This window comes from Phyllobates terribilis, unplaced genomic scaffold (genome assembly GCF_046119375.1).
Source record: "Phyllobates terribilis strain yellow unplaced genomic scaffold, ASM4611937v1 Scaffold_7__3_contigs__length_470593459, whole genome shotgun sequence".
Classification (NCBI taxonomy): Eukaryota; Metazoa; Chordata; class Amphibia; order Anura; family Dendrobatidae; genus Phyllobates; species Phyllobates terribilis.
In genome coordinates, this window is record NW_027362767.1 from 87,727,159 (window position 1) to 87,748,394 (window position 21,236).

General features: G+C 40.4%; 1 protein-coding gene across 4 annotated transcripts in view; it reads right to left on the bottom strand.

The window, feature by feature from the left end:
- Window positions 1-2,062: 2,062 nt before the first annotated feature.
- Window positions 2,063-21,236, bottom strand: part of PAX9 (paired box 9) — a 44,845-nt gene continuing 25,671 nt past the window's right edge. For 2 of the 4 annotated variants that reach the window (XM_073638945.1, XM_073638944.1), the window contains 2 exons: window positions 10,174-10,399; window positions 2,063-7,190 (listed from right to left, as the gene is read on the bottom strand). In XM_073638945.1, the coding sequence (XP_073495046.1) occupies window positions 7,093-7,190; window positions 10,174-10,399 (324 nt within the window). In that variant the 3' untranslated portion in view covers window positions 2,063-7,092. The remainder of the gene's footprint in view (window positions 7,191-10,173; window positions 10,400-21,236) is intronic. The other 2 variants (XM_073638947.1, XM_073638946.1) reach the window with 2 other exon arrangements.

Here is a 21,236-nt window from a genome sequence, read left to right on the forward strand (position 1 = left end):
ATATGTGTTATGCGAAACATGAGTGGTTTTAGGCTTATGTGATCTTTGCCTATATATATATATATATCCCTTCTCATGGAGCTGCCACCAACCTGTGGTCTCCACCTGTGATGGAGTAAAAACTTCCAGCCAGAGATTGCCAACTACGATTCTAGAATGTGGATTTATATACTCTACTAATGTATTATATAGCAAATATATAGTCATGGCTATGAACATCTGACCACAGATATCCATCTACTTCTCATGGCTGACCAGAAGTAATGTTACCCCTCACCAATTTAATGCATATTTAAAGGGGATTTCCACTACTCGGATATTGACGACCTTAGTATAGGTTATTCATATGCAATCACTGGGGTCCCCACAACCGACACTTCAAACAATCAGCTCTTCCCAGCTCCCGTAGCTGCCAAATATAACAAGCTCCTATTCCTAGTTCAATAGGAGCTAATCTTCAGAAGCCACTAAACTGTGTATGGAGCTGTGGAGTTTTGGTTCCGTTCAGTTTTCATCTGGCGCTGCTAACAGCTTATTGGTGGGTCTGCCAAGTGTTGGACCCCTGCCAATCAAATCATCAAAAAGCAAGGAATTGGAAAACTCTCTAAAAGTATATGTATCATCCTTTTCAGGCAGATGAACCTGTAAGGAGATGGACATATTGCCTGCTTTTCCCTCTTGAAGAAGTAGTATATTGTGAAATGTGCGATACGTTAATTATGTTGGTTGTTTGACAGTAGGGAAAGTAAGAATTAATGGTAGGGACTAGCCCAGAGTGGGAGGGGATAAACTGAAGGGACAGAGGCAGTTTCTTGTCAGGAAGACAGAAAGGGCCCATATTGCGTAGAAAGAAGACCTAAGGTCTGAGGTGAGCAATGCTGCATGACATGGGTGTTCTTAACAAGAGAGGAGACAAAGACAGAGGATAGCGAGATCCTAGCGGAGAGCAAGTGAGAGAAGTGATTCAATGGCAAAGTTCAATTGGAGATGGGTCCTGGGACAGGACGTATAGCAGTACGGCCCAGAGTTTATAACTCAGAGGCAATGGGACTAGACGGGACAGAGTACGCAAGACGAAGAGAGTGCCCCAGGCAGGAGTTCCAGAGACAGAGAAGATAAGTACTGGCCATACTGGCAATATAGTTCCCTAGAGGGGAATGTCTACGCGGTACCGCAGGTTGAGTAAAGGACTCTTGCTAGCTGGACTGTGATGAAGTAGAGAAGTACGGTCAAGAGACAAAAAATGGAAAGGAACTGAAACTGTGCGGAAAATTCTTTGTATTGTGAAGGAAATGTTCATTTAGTTGTGTGCCCGCTATCTACTGTATATAATCTCCACCAAGTTATCGTTGAGTAAAAAGTTTATTTCTGACTGGTGATCTCCCTCCTTGAACTGTCAGACACCTGGTCCCGGCCAACCCAAGTTATCGGTAACATGTGCTAGGGGAGCTACGCTCTTGCAGGCCACAAGTCCACACACCGAGCTAGGACCCCCACCTTCATATAACATGTTGGGGTGCAAGAGATGAGTACCTCGCCCACGGCTATCGCCCCGCACTACTTTACAAACCTGCTGAGTTTTTTAAGGGGAAGACACTTCAGGAAACACCTGCATTTATTTAGTGGCGTTTCTTTTAGTTATATCTTTTCTATTGCCGTTTTCCAAACTTTTTTTTCTTTAACTTCACTCAACTATTTAAAAAATCTAGTGTTTTTTTTAAATATAAACGCTGGTAAAATACTCAAGATTCCTGGGCATCTTTTGAGCTTTCCCATTGACTTGTACTATAAATTCTAGAGCATCTTCAGGGTGTAAAAACACCTGAAAAGTGGTCAACTCACTTCTTTTAACTGCTTGGTGTTTTTTGAGATCTGAAGAGGTCAAATGTCTAAACATATGCATAGCAAGTCATTTTTACTTAGGAACGCACATGCTCCTCCTTTTTCGTTTCTTTCTCTTTTTTAGGCGGTTTTCAGAGCCTAATCTGCCTGAATAAGACATTGTGAGCGCGTACCCAAGCATTGCATTATTTTCTGCATTAATTATACACAAAGCCATAGAGAAGGGATTTACATGGGGGTTTTATTGCTCACCATGGTAAGGCACATTCAGAAACATGGCATTGGTATTCATTGTAACACAGCTGGTCCATGTAATCTATGGAGGGATGATGCAGAAAATTACATTTAAGGACAGATATTACTATTATTATTTCAGGATTTAGTCTTCATGTAACAGTAATGGCTCCTGACTGTACAGGAGCTGATTAAATGCTTAATTCAGGCCGATCTGAGTTGTTCAAGTGCCGGGCTTACAGTTTGTCTCTTAAGTGCTTTATAAGGAACCCTTTGTGGTCTCGCCACTGATAGACTCCAACAAAGAGTCAGACAATCCTGTAGGTCCAGCAGAATACACACTCGCGTGCCGCCAAAAGGTTGTGACACATTGAAGTCCTATCGGTAATGGATTGTGCTTAGATTTCAAATAAATTAGCATAACTAGAACAGATTTGGGCTGACACGTAAATGTTGTATGGCACTTACACCAGAACACTTTGAATACAAGATGATACTATGGATTGTGGACAATAAGACACAATGTCAAGGTTTATTCAGCACCGTCCAGAGCCTCTCACTTCCACATAGGTAGACAGCAGTGCCAAGGACGTTGCGACTCCACAAACCTGCGAAACCTTGGTGTCGTAACGTCATTGGCACCATTCACTTCCCATACCGAAGTGAGAAACTCTGGATGGTCCTTCAAAGCCCCCGTACGAATTAAAGAAAGTTACCCAAAGCGAGAGAATTGTCTAAAGTGTATGGAGCTTTCCGACAGATGATGTTGGGGCAAAGAAGGAGTTGGTTTGTTCACTTTCATCACCTGTTCCTTTTTTCTCCATAATTATAAGCCGTAACCAGATATGTCTGACAGTGGCTTATCACTCTCCAGACTGAAGACACGAACACTTCGCAGAGCAGAGTGGCCATGTGTATGCGGAGTCGGGAGAGATTGCTGTTCGCTGAAGGAGTGATCGGCCAGCAGCTGTCTAAGATGTATGGGTACCTCTAGGCCTCTTTCACAACCTTATTTAGTTCTGTATTTTGCACCAGCAATTGTAAGCCAAAAACGTGGAAGAAAGTTTCTGCATTATTGTTTTTGCAGTTTTGCCTCGATTCACGATAACTGCCGTCAGATTCCCTTTAATACTGGTGTATATATCAGCTGGTTTTTGATATGTAATCTGAAAGCAGCATAATGTAGAGACAGAGACCCTGATTCCAGTGATGTGTCATTTGCAGGTCTGCATGCAGCCATTTTTATACAATCACTGTTTTCTCTGCTGCAGATGTAGTCGTGCTCGGGAATACGGAGCTGTGTATAACCCCGCCCACACCACTGACTGGCAGCTTTCACAGAAAGCTGCCAATCAGTGATGGGGGTGGGGCTACGCAGCAGTTGACCAGGAGGCACGAGACACCTAGTCCTGTAGTGTTAATCTCCTGCTGATAAAATACTAATTATATTGAAACAGCAAGTAAGTGACACATTGATGGAATCAGGGTCTCAGCCCCTACATCATGCTGCTCTCAGATTACATAGTAAAACCCTGCTGACCGATTCCCTTTAATGAAGGGAGCGCTGTTGTAAGATGCACCAAATTCATTAAGAACCTTACGTTTCTTAAAGAAGAGGGTCTCAGTACCTTTTTCCCTCTAAACCCTCCTAGTTTTGTATGTGATATAGTGAAAGTGTGTTAGGCTATGTGCCCACGATGCAGAAATGCTCCGAATTTTTCCTGAGCGTTTCTGCATCTCCCCTGGCAGAAAAAACACATGCGGATTGTACATGCGGATCGTACATGTGTTTTTCCTGCCAGGGACAAGTGGATGTGAAGCTATCTTCACTTGCATTTCCGCATGTGGGTTGACAAGCGCTTTCCAAGCAATTTTAGCATCACTTGGAAAGTGCTCGTCAACTTGGTCACACTATATAAATCCATGCAAACGACATGGATTTATATAGTGTGACCTTAAAGAATGGTTAAAAATAAAAAATAAATATTATACTTACCTTCCGATGTCCCCCGCAGTCTTGCTTCACTCCGTCCTGGCTGCCGGCAGATCGCGGTACACTGAAGGACCTGCCGACGTCAGCATCGCGTGACCCATCACATGACTATGACGTCAGCGCAGGTCCTTCAGTCCACCGCGATCTGCTGGCAAGGGAGGATGAGCGCAGCGGGGGCCGTCAGAAGGTAAATATAACATTTTATTTTTTATTTTATTCTTTTTTTCAGAGGTTCTATGGTACCCGGGTCCGGAGGAGAGTCTCCTCTCCTCTAGACCTGGGTACCATCCGCACATTGGAACGCATGGAATGCGCATCTACATATACAGTGATGCGGAATCCATGCGTTCCAATGCAAGTCAATGGCGGCGAAAACACAGCGCTTCCGCAAAATAATTGGTAGTGCTGCGTTTTTTTCCGCAATGATAATCCGCAGCGGAAATTTCCGCACCATATGCACAGCACATGCGGATTATCATTGGGGAACATGGCAGACCTTCTACCAAGCGCTTTTTAGGCGTTTCTGCTGCTGCGGAAACGCTTAAAAAACGCATCGTGGGCACACAGCCTTAAAATACTTACTGATCGCAATCTTCCATGCTTTCCAACATCACTCAAGGCCTCTTCTGGCCCACAGGGCCTGTAAATGGACTAACTGGCTCACACAGGGATTTGTGTGTGGAGTTGAAGTCGCTTTCTCATTGTGAGTCTATGGAGCCTTGTTTGGTTTCTCATAGACAAAATGGAATAGAAACTTCGACAACATAATGTGAATTGGTAAATTGAAGACCTGTCAGGTAAACCAAAAAGGACCAGAACAGTGCTGGAAATCGGGGAAGGCGGTGATTGGTAAGTATTTTAATACACTTGCACTACAGATCACATATATAATTACAGAAGTAGGGAAAAATTCTTTAAAGAATTTGCCTCCTCTTTCAACTGCTGTGTGCCACCGCCAGAAATATATGCTAGCCTGAGGCTTACGTGTCTGTCATAAATTAAATCTCCCATTTCAATCTGCACAAAAAGTTTACAACATTTTAAGAAGTTGTACGCCAGAATTTTGGCAAAAAACGCTTGATAAATCAGGGCCTTTAGGTTTCATTCTTGGTTTTGGCTTACAAATACTGATTCAAAGTACTGAGAAAATTACTGCCATGTGGAAGACCCCAAAGCATCTATACCAAGAGTGGCCACTTTTTTTTCAATGTAGGACCCACTTCTTGTGGAACTTGAGTTAGGTGATGTATCCATGACCAAGGTCAAGTAGATGTGTTACCCTTTGAGATCTACTGGTACCTACTCTAAGGTCTGCTGGTAGATCGCAATCTGTTTGGCCACTGATGGTCTATAGCACTTTCATTGGTTTGAGAGCATAATGCTAACCTAGACCCAACCTTTTTGAGTGAAAATGAGTTTTTATTCATCTAGAAAAAAAATATTCATAATTCAAATTATTCTGGGTCAAGCTTTAGGGTGCTCTCATGTGTGCAGTATATTCATGCAGATTTTGAAGCCAAAGCAAAGAGTGGAGAACAAAGTAGTAGTAGAATATTTCTTATATAATTCTCCTCGCTTTGGATTTAAAAAGGACATGAAAACTGTATCAAAACATCTCATGTGAAAGTACCCTAAAAGGGGGTTGTTCATCCCTAAACTTTTTTGTTCAAAAAGAGCCAAAATTGCTAAATCTAAAGTATACAACCTCTGCATTTCCTCTTCCAGCCAGACGGGCATGTGATTGCATCACTGCCATGGTCAGTTATTGGCTGCAGATGTCACATGTCCGTACAGCCAGAACAGGGTGTATAGTGATAAAAGGAGACCCTAGACAGTTGGGGGAGAGAAGTAGCAGGGGACTGGTAAGGTGCATATGCTGTCATTTTTATTTTTACGCACTTTGGACAATTTTGGAAAATAAATTGAGGGGTGGACATCTCCTTTTGAGCTGTTACTGCTAATTATTTTGCCAATTTTAGAGGTTACACAGCCCCACAAGAATGAATAAAATACATAAGTGACCACAAATAGATCCGTGGTTGACAATGTTTATCGACATAGGATAGAGTGTGAAAAGGCAAAGACCACATCCTACATTTAACCAACGCCAAACTCTCAATCATTCATTGAAAATTGAATACACTAAATATTCAGCGGGGACCATCATGAGTTTTTTTTTTCCTTTTTAAATTATCTACAAAAAACTTCACCTGTAAAGTAAAAGACAAAATATTACCCCGACCCTCCCGCCCATTAGTTAAATTGGATCATAATAATTAAAATCTATATAAAAGGACAGAACACTTTTTCACATTTCCTCATTGGTTTCTGCCGGTCATCTACCATATGTTTACATATCCTAGTAGACGTTGGGCCAAGACGTGTTTTATTTAATGCTTAAGAGGCTGAATCGTGAATTGTATGAATAAGTCCTCCAGATCTCATCTGGTTCGATCACTTTGAGTGACCAGAAGCCTTTGTGTAGTTTGGGTTTTAAACCCATATACCCCTTTTTTGTCTGTCGAAGATTTGCAAAGCTTGACCCAGCGCGAGGTGCTAGTCCAAAGTCCCTTCATTTCCTCTTCACATTGAGTTCAGGTTTCATGACTAGATTTTTTCTTTTTGTGTGAGAGATTCTAAATTGTTAAAGCTACAAACCACAAGTCTTATAAAAGGCAAATAGGTGTTGAGCGTACGGTAACAAAACTTTTTTTTCTTTGTTTTAGTTCAACGGGAAAGTGGCATGTTTCAAATTCCATAAGAAGGTGCAGAGATATGGTTCATTGAATCCAGAGAAGATTCTTTCACAGTATGTCCACCAGGTGTATGTCTTTCATGCTGACCACATATCCAGGTGAAGATGAGACAGCTGGTTGCTTTGCACAAGTGGTCAGGTGTTCACGATCCATGTGATTGGCGCATTTCTGGCAATGTTCCAGTTCTGTGTGTGCTGCTGGCTTGATAAACCGTGGAATGTTTTCCGTGATACTTGTATGTCAGATTGCAGAGGTTGTCCTTGATTTCTATGCACTTGGCATATGAGCAACTGTCCCGTGGCGCTGGGATGTGTGGTAGGACTGTGGAGATTTACGCGAATGGATGCTTACTTTTGTTTCTTCTGCTAAAAGTCAAATGAAAAAAAAAATTCTGTAAAATAGCGTTAATTACATTTCTTTACACGCTAATAGATTATTTAAACTAAATCGGTCACCAGGTTTTTTCTACCCTAAGAGCAGCATAATGTAGGGGCAGTGACCCTGATTCCAGCGACACCTCACTTACTTTGCTGGGCTCTGCAGTTTTGATAAAATTACTGTTTTCTCTGCTGCAGATCTAGCAGTGCTCTAAATGCTGAGCTCTGTATAACCCCGCCCACATCACTGATTAGCGCTTTGCCTATACACAGGGTACACAAAGCTGCCAATCAGTAGTGGGGGCAGGGTTATACAGAGCTCATAAATATGGAGGACTACCTGGCAGCAGATTTGCTAGTCCTCTAATGATAATCTCCTGCTGATAAAACTAATTGTATAAAGGAAAAAAAAGGGGAAAAAATACTTCAGCTTTCCACAAATACCAAAGGCCATGTGGATAAATTCCAAAGTTAATGTCTTGGGGCCGGTATTCCCCAACAGCAAATCGTAGATGAATAAGGTGGTGATCAGTCACCAAAATGGGGTATTAAAAATCCAATTTTATTTGTGTCCATTAAAATGCAAAAAAAATCAAACCAAAAATACATTAAAAATACATTTTTAATGCATTATTTTTTATTTAATTCTTTCGATTTTAATGGACACTAATAAATGGATTTTTATTACCCTCTTTTTAGTGCCGGTCACCACCTATAATTTTATAAAAACTTCAGTTACGCAACCTGTCACATGACTAAATGACGTCATGGAAGGTCCTTTTACACAACCGCGAGACACCGGGGAGACCGGACGCATCAGATAAGGAGACCAGGGGCCATTAAAAGGTGACTATAATGTTTGTTTTTTTTTACCATTTTTTTTTTTTTTAACTAACTTGGTCACACTATATAAAATCCATGCCGGTTGCATGGATTTATATAGTGTGACCAAGTTGTCAAGCACTTTCCAAGTGATGCTAAAATCGCTTGGAAAGCGCTTCACATCTCGCATGCGAAATCGCATGTGCAAAACGCATGACAAACGCTTGTCCCTGGCTGAAAAAACGCATGTACAATCCGCATGTACAATCTGCATGCATTTTTTCTGCCAGGGAGATGCAGAAACGCTCAGGAAAAATCCAGAGCATTTCTGCATTGTGGGCACATAGCCTCAGTCTGAAAACTTTTGGCCACGACTGTACATCCTTCTTTAGAGTATCAAAGAAGTATCCATCTGCGAATGAGAATATCAAATTGCATAAAGGGTAATTCTTACCAATCCGGAGCGGCCCTTTTTATTCAATAAGAGTGTGTGGCCCCAGATTGTTGATTTTACAAAATAATTGTCAAACATGCATAAAGTTAACCTCTCTCCCACCCCCAACTTCCCCTCTGAAAATGCCTGACTTTCTTACAAAAGTCAGGGCCGACCTGCAAGGCTGCGGGATCAGCATGCAGAGGGATCCCACAAGCCTCTGCGGACCCTCTTGCTTTGTAGGTACATGGCAGCATTGGGTTACTGCATAGTTAAATTAGTTGGCGGAGAAAGGTTGAACTTGATGGACCTATGTATTTTTCAGTTATACATTCTCTATCGATAGATTAGTTATTACCAACAATGCCATTTGTTGCGACTTTGCTAAGCAGTTACTGACCAGTAACATCATGAGAGCGGTTACCGCTCAGGCACAACTTGGTAAAGTCCGTGGCAGCTCTGGATTAGTGCAAAGAACGAGTTCTCGCACTTTCACTGTGAGAAGGAACAAGGATCCCACAAAACAGAAGGTTCGGCTTGACTTTTGCCAAAAAGGCGGGCCCTTTCGGAAGAACATTAGGGTTACTTAGGTGATCTTTTGACAATTTATACTTAGAAAAATCACTTATTTGGGGCAGCTTACTCTTTTATGAAATAAAAAGGACAGCCCCAAATTGGTAATAAGTACTCTTTAATATAAAGGAAGGAAAACACTTCCAGTTTTGAGTTGAGTGCTTGGTTAAGGTTATGTTAGTGTTTGTTCACACAGTTTTTTTTAAGCAGATCTGCTCCAAAACACAACTTCAAAACTCTATTTATTTCTATGAGAATTCCACTTTGCTATTCATATGAGTTTGAGCATTTTATTTCTATAAAGGCTTTTAAAAAAAAAACGTGCAAGTCATGTCGTTGAAGCAGATCCTGATGAAATCCACTCCAAAGTAAGCACTGTCAAATCTAAAGGCTGCAAAAAAAAAAAAACTATTCCAAAACTCTTCAAGTTTTCACTTGAAAAACTCAATTTTCTTGACACCTCAGAAAAAATCTCCTTATATGGCCTTATATGCTGTGCTGGGAGGGGAGATATGCTTCATTCATGCAGCCTACCCAAAAAGTGGATATGCCCCCTCTCCCAGGATAACAGAACACCATTTTCTATTTCTTATTTACAATCCAGGGCCTGAGGACATAATTTAGTGCACAAATTAAAAAAATAGATATTAGATCCAAAAATATGTAATTAGTTTAGTATATAGACCTATGAAGTCAATAGCAGGTGTCACATCTGGGAACTACAGCAAAAAAAAATTGATAATCTAGTTTTCACACCCCCTTACATACCCCACTTATTACCTGTTATAGTGATTTCTAGATTAACAAACAGATAATAATGTAAGCCACCACAATAAAAGTAACATTTAGAGAAATCATTAAAATTAATTTGCGTATATATGATATTAGGCACCCGTATATATTGTCCTATGCACCCCATCTGATTAAACCATATATGCGAAGAGAGTGTGTAAAACACCCATTAATACTGAATAGCCACATTATTAATATAGCATAAAACAAATGAGCTGTATTAATAAATTGACTTTTTTTTTAGTATTAATGGTTGTCTCCCACACTTTTTTCTCATGTGTTGTCCTATATAATATGCCAACATCAGGTGTATTTGATGGCCATATAATGGGTATTCTAGGTGGTTCTCACCTTCTCGTGCTGTGTGCATGCCTTTAAATGCTAGTGATGCGGCAATGTCGCAGTTATGAGGAGATAATGGCGTACCCCCGGTATGCTGCCATCCATGACCTGTCACATACCCTGTGGGGGCTGCTGTGCCATATGCCATGTAAGGGGAGACTGGTGCTGAAGTGGGGTATGGAGTCATTCCTGAAGCTGCAACAAAACTACCAACCGTTGGTAAACCACTGGCCGTCTGCAAAAAAGAAACGCAAAGAATTAGTGTTAAGTTATGTGTACATCGAAATCTTAAGAAGCTTCATTTACATTCCTGCTAGTCTTGTCGGAAATAACATTCATGAAAAGTTTGTCCCAAATATGTTATATTTGAGCTTTGCTGCAGTTCCCCATTACGTGATTTACTCACTTTACAATATATTATATAGATTTGCTTTGATGACTGCTTTGCACACTCTTGGCATTCTCTTGATGAGCTTCAAGAGGTAGTCACCGGAAATGGTCTTCCAACAATCTTGAAGGAGTTCCCAGAGATGCTTAGCACTTGTTGGCCCTTTTGCCTTCACTCTGCGGTCCAGCTCACCCCAAACCATCTCGATTGGGTTCAGGTCTGGTGACTGTGGAGGCCAGGTCATCTGGTGTAGCACCCCATCACTCTCCTTGTTGGTCAAATAGCTCTTACACAGCCTGGAGGTGTGTTTGGGGTCATTGTCCTGTTGAAAAATAAATGATGGTCCAACTAAACGCAAACCGGATGGAATAGCATGCCGCTGCAAGATGCTGTGGTAGCCATGCTGGTTCAGTAGGTCTTCAATTTTGAATAAATCCCCAACAGTGTCACCAGCAAAGCACCCCCACACCATCACAACTCCTCCTCCATGCTTCACAGTGGGAACCAGGCATGTAGAGTCCATCCGTTCACCTTTTCTGCATTACACAAAGACACAGTGGTTGGAACTAAAGATCTCAAATTTGGACTCATCAGACCAAAGCACAGATTTCCACTGGTCTAATGTCCATTCCTTGTGTTGTTTAGCCCAAACAAGTCTCTTCTGCTTGTTGCCTGTCCTTAGCAGTCGTTTCCTAGCAGCTATTTTACCATGAAAGCCTGCTGCACAAAGTCTCCTCTTAACAGTTGTTGAAGAGATGTGTCTGCTGCTAGAACTCTGTGTGGCATTGACCTGGTCTCTAATCTGAGCTGCTGTTAACCTGCGATTTCTGAGGCTGGTGACTCGGATAAACTTATCCTCAGAAGCAGAGGTGACTCTTGGTCTTCCTTTCCTGGGGCGGTCCTCATGTGAGCCAGTTTCTTTGTAGCGCTTGATGGTTTTTGCTACTGCACTTGGGGACACTTTCAAAGTTTGCCCAATTTTTCGCACTGACTGACCTTCATTTCTTAAAGTAATGATGGCCAATCGTTTTTCTTCACTTAGAATTTGTATTATGGCAAGAAAAAAGCAGCTAACAGTCTATTCGGTAGGACTATCAGCTGTGTATCCACCAAACTTCTGCACAACACAACTGATGGTCCCAACCCCATTTATAAGGCAAGAAATCCCACTTATTAAACCTGACACGGCACACCTGTGAAGTGAAAACCATTTCCGGTGACTACCTCTTGAAGCTCATCAAGAGAATGCCAAGAGTGTACAAAGCAGTCATCAAAGCAAAAGGTGGCTACTTTGAAGAACCTAGAATATAAGACATATTTTCAGTTGTTTCACACTTTTTTTGTTAAGTTTATAATTCCACATATGTTAATTCATAGTTTTGATGCCTTCGGTGTGAATGTACAATTTTCATAGTCATGAAAATACAGAAAAATCTTTAAATGAGAAGGTGTGTCCAAACTTTTGGTCTGTACTATATATATATTAGCACCACTCTGGTCTTTGTCACTTATTAGAAAAGTTGATTCTAGACTTCCCATAGGCGACAGTGGTACTGTTGTTGGGAAATAAACGCAAATTCTTTTCTTTTTTTGTTAACGAACTCATACCACCATCTTAGGGACTTTAAACCTAACTGAATGTACATGGTGACACTGAAGCCCTTAAAATGTAGTCCCTTTTTGGACTAAGAAGTGAGATCCGGAATGAGTCAGCAGCTATGGAGTACAGGGACATTTATAGCCACCTTCAGCTTTACAGTTAAAGTAATGTCGTTGCTTACAATCCTTAAATCGACCTATGAATTCACTATGGAAATGTACCCACTACGATACAAGAAGCGGAAACTCCCCATTAACACTAGTCATGAGGGTTAGCAAATGGTGCAATGACTATCCACTCAATGTAAAAACACCTTTTATTCACAGACGTAAAAAACATAGACCAATAAAAAAGCAAGGTTTCCTACATAAGGAATAAACTAGGTGGAAGCTTTATAGTAACCACATACAGTACATATTTGCTGAAGGGCAATTTTTGCAATATAACATGGTGAATCGATGCCTTTATACACAAATGTATGTGCTCATTATGTGTACTATTAGTCTTACTATTCATTGTTTTTTTTTCTATTATTAGTCCTTATGATTCCAGGATTTACTAGTTATGGGGATTATTCACATTCCTCCTTCCCTTGTTTTTCTTGCTGAATGTATTGAAATTACAGTATCCATAGTATCGATTCACCATATTATGTTGCAAAAATTGCCCTTCAGCAAATATGTATGTGGTTACTATGAAGCTTCCACCTAGTTTATTCCTTATGTAGGAAACCTTGCTTTTTTATTGGTCTATGTTTTTTAGGTCTATGAATAAAAGGTGTTTTTACATTGCGTGGATAGTCATTGCACCATTCGCTAACCCTCATAACTAGCGTTAATGTAACGTCTTTGTAAGTCTAGAGCCGGGCCGTGCAGCTGGGATAAACATGGGGTTCATAGCTCTGAAAAAGAACACAGCATTTGTCTTTGAAACAAGTTGCTGCGGCTATACATAGCATGGATCTTTCCATTTTTATGCTGCCTTGGATTTAAATAAATTTTGAAGTTTTTATGAAGCTGGATTTTGTTTTTCAATTGTGTTTCTTCTAATATTATGGGATTCATATGGGCTTACTCTTACTGGTTTTCCTAGTGAAGGTACAGAAATAATAGTAGTGTGATATATCCTTCTAGCTTCTACGGCACACGTGTCAAAGTCTGGCCCATGGGTCAAATCCGACCCTCAGGGTGATTATATTTGGCCCGCGACGCCATATAGAGGACTATGTGGGGCCATTTTACTGTATGGAGATCACAGTTAGGGCATCATACTGTGTTGGGGTCATCATACTTTGCCAGGGGAGTTGAGGGGGGATACTGTAGGGTCATCATACCATGCTCGTGCAGTGTACTGTGGAGGAATTCACTCTGAGGGTATCATCCTGTGTTTGTTAGGTACTTTTGTTGGCATCATACTTTATGGGGGCAATGAAAATGCAAACTAGGGACTTCAATAGGAGACAAATTACTTTGTAAGGGCTGCAAAGTTGTGAGATATGCTCTTCTGTGACCCTATCAAATATTAAGTTGTTGGGGTTTTTTTTGGGAGGGGGTGGGGCCCAATTAGAACTTCTGCTATAGGACGCCATGAATTCTTTGTGCGCCCCTGCCCGCAAGAAAATACCCATTGCTCCGGTCATGTGGTCTGTCTCTTAAGATTTATTAACGTAAATGTACTTTTTTATGGGACAACCCCTTTAAGTTTGTTTCCGTATTAGATGATAAGGAAAAACTTCCTCAATTGTACACTTTTTTTTTTTTTAAATAAACCTCAAAGTTGGCCCGCGACTTTGTCTAAGCTTTTAATTTTGGTCCTCTGTGTATTTGAGTGACATCCCTGATCTACAGCATCATCCACTGCTCCTCCTATAGGCTTCGTTAGGTCTGCACATGCTCACTTGTAGCGAGTTTATGCATTGCATTTGTATCCCTGTTTATTTTATTGTATTGATTGCAAGCTATTCACACACATTATTGGCCAATTTTATGAAAATATCATAAGATCATGATTTTTTGAAAAACACAGCCCTAAAATAGTACAAACGTGTCCCTTATTGTAGAGAATACTTCGAAACCCATTTATGGCTAGAACATGATTGAGCGTTTATTCCAACCAACACCTTTTTCATTCTTTTGGGGATATTGTCATCCTAGATTGACGTGAATTAAGAAGGATAATGCCTTTTAATGACTGACATCTTTCAACAAAGTAGCTTTAATAGGTTCTCTGCTATCTGTGCACTTTCCTGGTATGAGGAGGTGCCCTGTGGATCAGCGACACATCTTAAGAGTCTCAATGGCTTTCATAGGAGTGGAAATCACTTAGATGGATAAACCGATTCACAGCTTATTGACTAGAGGCCTACACTTCCATTCTCTCAATCCCACAAACAAAGACTATGTTTGCCAAGTAGTTTTGACCTTAAAATTTCACACAAAGGATCCTTTAAACCTGAGCCACCAAGACCAACTTATTCTGTTTGTTTAGACATCACCTTGAATGATCTGAAGTAAACAGCAGGACTTTTAGAGAGCCCCCAAATCTCCTGAGCGGTGGCAGGTGAATTAACCTTTCAGTACAATCACATCTGTAAAGATCTCCAATTTCAGGAAGACGGACTGCCTGTTTGTGGGAAGCTTTATAGCCTATGTTATTTGGTCAGGTAGGAAAATCCCTTAACAAGGTCCCAGATACACTTTGTCTTTCTCATACTTGTATTGTTCTACCCTACTTTTTAGGAGCAAAATTACCATCTCTTGAAGGTACAAAGCCCCCCCAGCAGTCAATCCAGTTTTAATGGCCCACCACATGGTTACCAATATTGTTTTCATGGTGAAACCAGCTAATGTCATAAAGACAACATTGAATTGAGCTTATATTTTTCTTTACACAAGTTTTCCATAACCTAAATATTTTCATTAAAACTAAGGCCTCTATGTCATACTCTGGCCGGTGGGCCAAATCTGGCCCGCAGGGTGATTATATTTGGCCCCACGACTCCAGAACCACCTCCCCATGTGGGCCCATTATACTGTATGAAGGACTATGTGGGACCCATTATTCTGTATGAAGGACTATGTGGGGCCCATTATACTGTATGGAGGACTATGTGGGGCCCATTATTCTGTATGGAGGACTATGTGGGGCCCATTATACTGTATGGAGGACTATGTGGGGCCCATTATACTGTATGGAGGACTATGTGGGGCCCATTATTCTGTATGGAGGACTATGTGGGGCCCATTATTCTGTATGGAGGACTATGTGGGGCCCATTATACTGTATGGAGGACTATGTGGGTCCATTATACTGTATGGAGGACTATGTGGGGCCCATTATTCTGTATACTGGTTGGTAGCAACTTTGTCAAAGTTTTTCGTTTTGGCCCTCTGTGTGTTTAAAGTTTGCATCCCTGCTCTTGCATTCATAGAATTAGGGTAGGTGCACAGGTTGAATATTTACAGCAGATTTCTGCACCAAAAACCAGAGTGCTGGTAGGGAAAAAAAAACCTGCATAAAACTTTTTTTTGACTCATTTTTGGTGCATTTTATTTACATTTTTTCTCCATTTCATGTGCAGTGAAAAACACTGCAAAAAAAAAACAAAATAACTAACATGCTGCAGATTTGAAAAAAACAAACAAAAACAAAACGCTTTGATGGTTCAAATCTGCACAGATAGAATAAGCAGCGTGTGCATTTCACAAATGTCATTCAGTTTTCAGGTAAAGTGAAGCATTTTTTACACTTGAAAAACGTTTGGCAAAAACGCAGCATATGAACAAGTGTTTATGCTTAACGGCAACAAAAATCTTTAAGGGGTTGTCCTTGATGGATTTTTATTTTCGCATGGGTTTGCAAACATAGAAAAACAGAAAATAATAATAATACCAATACTCCTCTTCCCCAAGTCCAGCACTGACCCTCTGCTGCTGTTGTTCCAGTCTTTGTTGACAAGTGTGGAAAGCTACTGTATATATAAAAAATGAGCAGCTCATTTTGGTTTAGTTTTTTTGTAAATACAGGGGTATGGCTCCCCTTTTTTTGGGGCTGTTCATTTTTATTATATAGCTTTACACAGGCAGGTGTCTGAACAGCCTGGACCCAGGTCCTACTCTGCTCTTATCTATTTCTACGTCTGTTGACACAGAGTGAGGTGAACCTCAAGAGTTAGGTACCGTCCCGATTGGGTCACCTTGTCGTGGTTGGATTGCTTTTACAATTTGTGATCAAAACAATGTTAAAGTACCCTATGTTACAAATACTATGTTATGTATTTACATGTACTATTACTATTTATTCACTTACTACAGGGTATTTGCTCATTTTGTTTTTATCTTGGATTCTAGTTACGCCACTGTACAGAAGACAATTTAGACTTGCTACAAGCAGTACTGTACTTGTTACTTTTACCCTGACAAGCATATTACAATGCAATAAAAAAATACACTGCAATTCATAAGTGGTATCACCGCATTCAGTGACTAACGACCCATGTTATACAATTAAAACATTCTCTTTCCCACACTGTTAAAAAGAAAACAATGGCAAAGTTTGTTTATTCTGTCTCACACAAAAAAAAATAGGATTAAATGTGACCCAAAAATTGTTTGTTCCTTAAAATGGTATCAGCGAAAGCTACAAGTCTTCGCACAAAAACAAGCTCTCATACAACTCTGTTGATGAAAAAATAAAAATGTTATGGATCTCAATTCAAAAACACAAAAGTAAAATTATATAAATTTGTATGACTATTTATAATGATCTGCAGAATAAACATTTCATGTCCTTTATACCACATGCATAATGAATGCAATTAAAGCAAGAATTCTGCAATTGTTTTTTGGGGTTTGAGATAATGAATTGACTTTCTTTTTTGATCTATCCGATCTCTCAGTTATCTTTTTCTCAGTATTTATAATGTCCGTTTGTCATCAGATAAACTTTTTGGTCTGACGTCTATGAACAGTAGCCCCAAAGGCAACCTTAATTTAAAGTTGCCCAATGATTTGTAAATTATTATAACTAATGATAAAGATAAGGTTCTCATGCAAATGTTCCATATTTCTCTCATTGCAGTAGTAACAAAAAAAGGAAAAAAAAAAATAAAATCTGTACTTATGGCTATGTAAGTGTCTTAGGCTGCCCTGAAACAAAAAAATAAAACCAGATTTCCATAGTTGTAGTCACAGAGAAATGAACTACCCATTTAGTGGAATGGGATAAATTGCTCTTATAATGTTTTACTTTTGTTGACCGAGAACTGCCACGTTGATTTATCCAATGAACCAAGTCATTCCTAAAATTGTATCAGGCCAAGTGTTGAGTACATTGTAAACACTGTCATCCATAGAGATCACCATCATCCCGAAATCATCCCCTGCCAAGCGGCAGACACAGAGGAGTAGAATTATACTAATGAGATAAACAAACACCAGTTGTCAAACACTGGATTTAGATGATTGACATTATCCAAAGGAAATGTTTATTTTAATTCTGGCAGATCAGTTGGATCTCTTCTTGATTATTATTATTTTCCTTCGCCTTTTACATTAGTTTTATATTTATTTAGCAGGAATGTTAAACCCCTCCAAGAGTAGGCCTGATCTGCAAAAACAAATTACGGGCCCCTTGCTCTCTAACAGCTCATCAAAAAGCATTTTCTTCAGGTCTTCTTTCCAGAAAATCCGTCACATCTAATCCCTCACAATTTTATTAGCTGTTTGCTGAATATGTGAAAAGGGACTTATTTTTATCTCTTCATTTACTGTAAATCTGTGGCCAAGAGTATAACAGTCCAACAATCTGCTTTACTCATGACTTCTGTTCTTCAAGTCACCAAAAAGAAAATAAAACTGCAGCACAAGTAGCCAGGTATATCATAATGAGTGCTAAGTTTATATTGGACTCTGTAGCGGATGGATAACCTGTGCAATGACTGGCACAGGGTAGAGGCATCGGTGCAGCGGTTGGAAAGGAATATGATCCTGGATGCTGCATTCAGGACGGATTGGCGAGGGGAGAGTTTAGTGAGAGGGAAACCGATATATATCAGTCACTTTATATTTCTCTCAAATAAGTTAAGGAGTGGCGGAAGTGATGACCTCTTCTATACCCAAAATGACCACTGCAGCCAATCACTAGCCTGGAAAAAAAAAAAAGATCAGATACTATCCTGACACTCTCCTAGCTTCCACTTCCGCTAATCAGTGAATTCTATACTGTTACAGCCTTGGCTTGCCATCTGGGTTGGAAGAGAAACTATTTCTTCCAGCTCATAGGGTATGTCGAAACTGCAGCCTTATTGGTGGCTCAGATTGACTGCAGTTGACAACCCCTGACAGAGGAAGTGAGGAGCACAGGCAGCGGTTCTGGGAAATGCCAGGAGGATGGTACTTTTTGTTTTATTACCACTATGATCCCATTATTACTATATTTTTTTGATTGTGAATATTCCTAGGCTATGCTCACACTACTATTAAGGCCAGTACATTCAGGTTTTTGTTATTTTTTTTTACCTTCCTTTCCTGTAAAATAAGATATGACAAACCCATTATAAGACAAAGGGATCAGTTAAGATCCATAACAAAAAAAAAAAAAGAACAGATACTCTGTCCAGCATTGCCCTGGTAATAGCAGAAGCAATGACTTACAATGAACTGGTCAGGAATATATGCTGCCCGAGCCATGGGAAGCATGAATCAGAGACCGGCTCCTGCGTTCTTGGCGGGAGTTTCAAAGAGAACATACTTTGACGGGAAGCCAAGAACGAGGTGACTAAGATGACTAGTCATGGGGGCGGGATGTGATGATGGAGCCTGGCTGTGATACTTCCTGTGTATCAGGCAGCATGAATTGCCTGACAGTTTCCCTTTTAAGTGTAGATAGAGCCCAACATTTCCAAGGGCAAAACTCAAATGCCAAATATGTTGTAATAAAAACCTAGATATTAATGTAACTAACAAAAGACGTAAAGATAAATCTACAACACTTCGTAATAAGACATTGCCCGTTGGTATCCAGCAAGCACTCATCCTGACCGGCTGTTACTATGTCCTAAATAGTAACTATTGATCATAATAGAAGAAATGGTGGCGCAGGTGCAGTAATCCAGGACATTGTCATGAGTAGCCGAGAGCAAGACGTCGCCGTCATACTCATGTCTCTCCTTTCTGGTAACAGTAGAATGTGTGTACGGGAAGCAATGGCAAGGAAGAGAATTAGAGAGTACAAAAGAAAAGCCAAGGTCAAGAGATTGATTTTGATTTTTGAACAGTGATAAGATCTCTCTAAGCCCCATATTATTAGAGGCTTATTTGTCAAATGCTGGCATGTATCCAGTCCTCTAACATGTCAGAGCTGGATTCATCATCCGTTTCACCACACAGATTTCTCTTAGGCATTTCTTCTCTTTAGAGAAAAGAATCTGGATTTTGTTGATGAGAGGAATCGCTGGTTGGATAGTTCATGCAATGGCAAGTTGATGGGGGAGCTGGAAGGCTTTCCTCAAAGACTGTTTGTGTAATGACTCAAACTGATTAAATCTGGACATAAACTTCACAACAGCATTTAGTGTTTGTCTGAGATTAGATAAAAAAAGGGTCTTAAAAGGGGAAAGATGGCATATAAAAATACATAAAGTGTTAACAAAATATATATAGTCTACCCGCCGATGCCATTTCCTTTCTGTCCTTTTATTAATTCCAATTTCCAAGAGCCATAACTTTTTTTTATGTATTGTTGCTCAGATTCACTGGCAGACACAAACAGAAGAGGTCCCTGTGCAAGAATAATATGTGGACTCTTTGCAGACCCATAGCTCATCATACAATAGCAGAATAGATCCAGCCTCAAAAATATGTAAAATTCAAATTTTATTAGATAAAGATTAAAAAAAACATGTATCTCACAGCAATATGTCATAACCCCAAAGGGGGGGATTCCTGGTCAGACGCGTTTCAGACTATAGTAGGGTGCTTAGTCATTGCTATCCATTAGATGGCAATGACTAAGGACCCTGTAGTCTGAAACGCGTCTCCTCAGGAATCCCTTTCCCCCCTCTGGGGTTGTGACATAGTGCCATGAGATAGATGTTTTTTAATCTTCATCTAATAAAACTTGGATTTTACTTATTTCTGAGGCTGGATCTATTCTGCTATCGATTGGTTTTCCTGCTGCACTGCTGGTGTTCCGTGCCTTGGATTCTACAATGGGTGAGTGGACTTAAATCCCTTTCTTTTTCTTCAATAGCTCATCATGATGCACAATTCCACCAGCTTTGGAGGTGGAAATGGGGCCCCTGTGTGGCTGCACCAATGATATAAGCGCCCTTGGTCGATTTACAAGGATATGTGTTGGTTTTTTTTTCAACCGTCCTATCAAGTTCAACCAAGGGTTGAGAAATGGGAAGTTGAGGTCACATTCCAACAGGTCCCCCAAGGAATGAGAGTGTGCATCTATCGCTGAAACTCGTTGGTTCAAGGTGGACATAACTTCACCTTGTAGAGTATTGTGACACCATATACTGCATACCCAGAAATTAGGCCCGGAACGCTGCTACCTACCGGCCGGAGCACTCACCATTCACCATAGAACAACCTTCATTTGGATCCTACAATAATCAGTGCAAATAAATCCCAACCGAAACCATATTGCCAGCAAAGGAATTGGAAGCATTCGCCAGCCGTTCGTTAATTTGGGACCACAAGACCATGATTCAGGTCTGTTAATTCTAGTATTACATTGGCTACATAGTGTAATTAGTTTATCCATGGGACATTGCCAGTCAAGGTTCCTGCACATCTAACTTTGAGATTGCACATGTAGTTGGGTAGAGTTCCTATTGATTTGAATAGGAGGCGAATGTGTAGTATCTGAGACTGAGCAAGGGAGTACTTTCAGCTGGCCGTCGCCAACACAGATAAGAGCTGATCGGCGGACGTGCCGGGTGTCGGACCCCAGCCGATCAGACATTGATGACCTATCCTAAGGATAGGTCAATCAATCAAAAAGTAGTGGACAACATCTTTAATACTGTTTATCATCTCCGTCTTAGTGAGGGAACTGCAGGAATAACATACAACT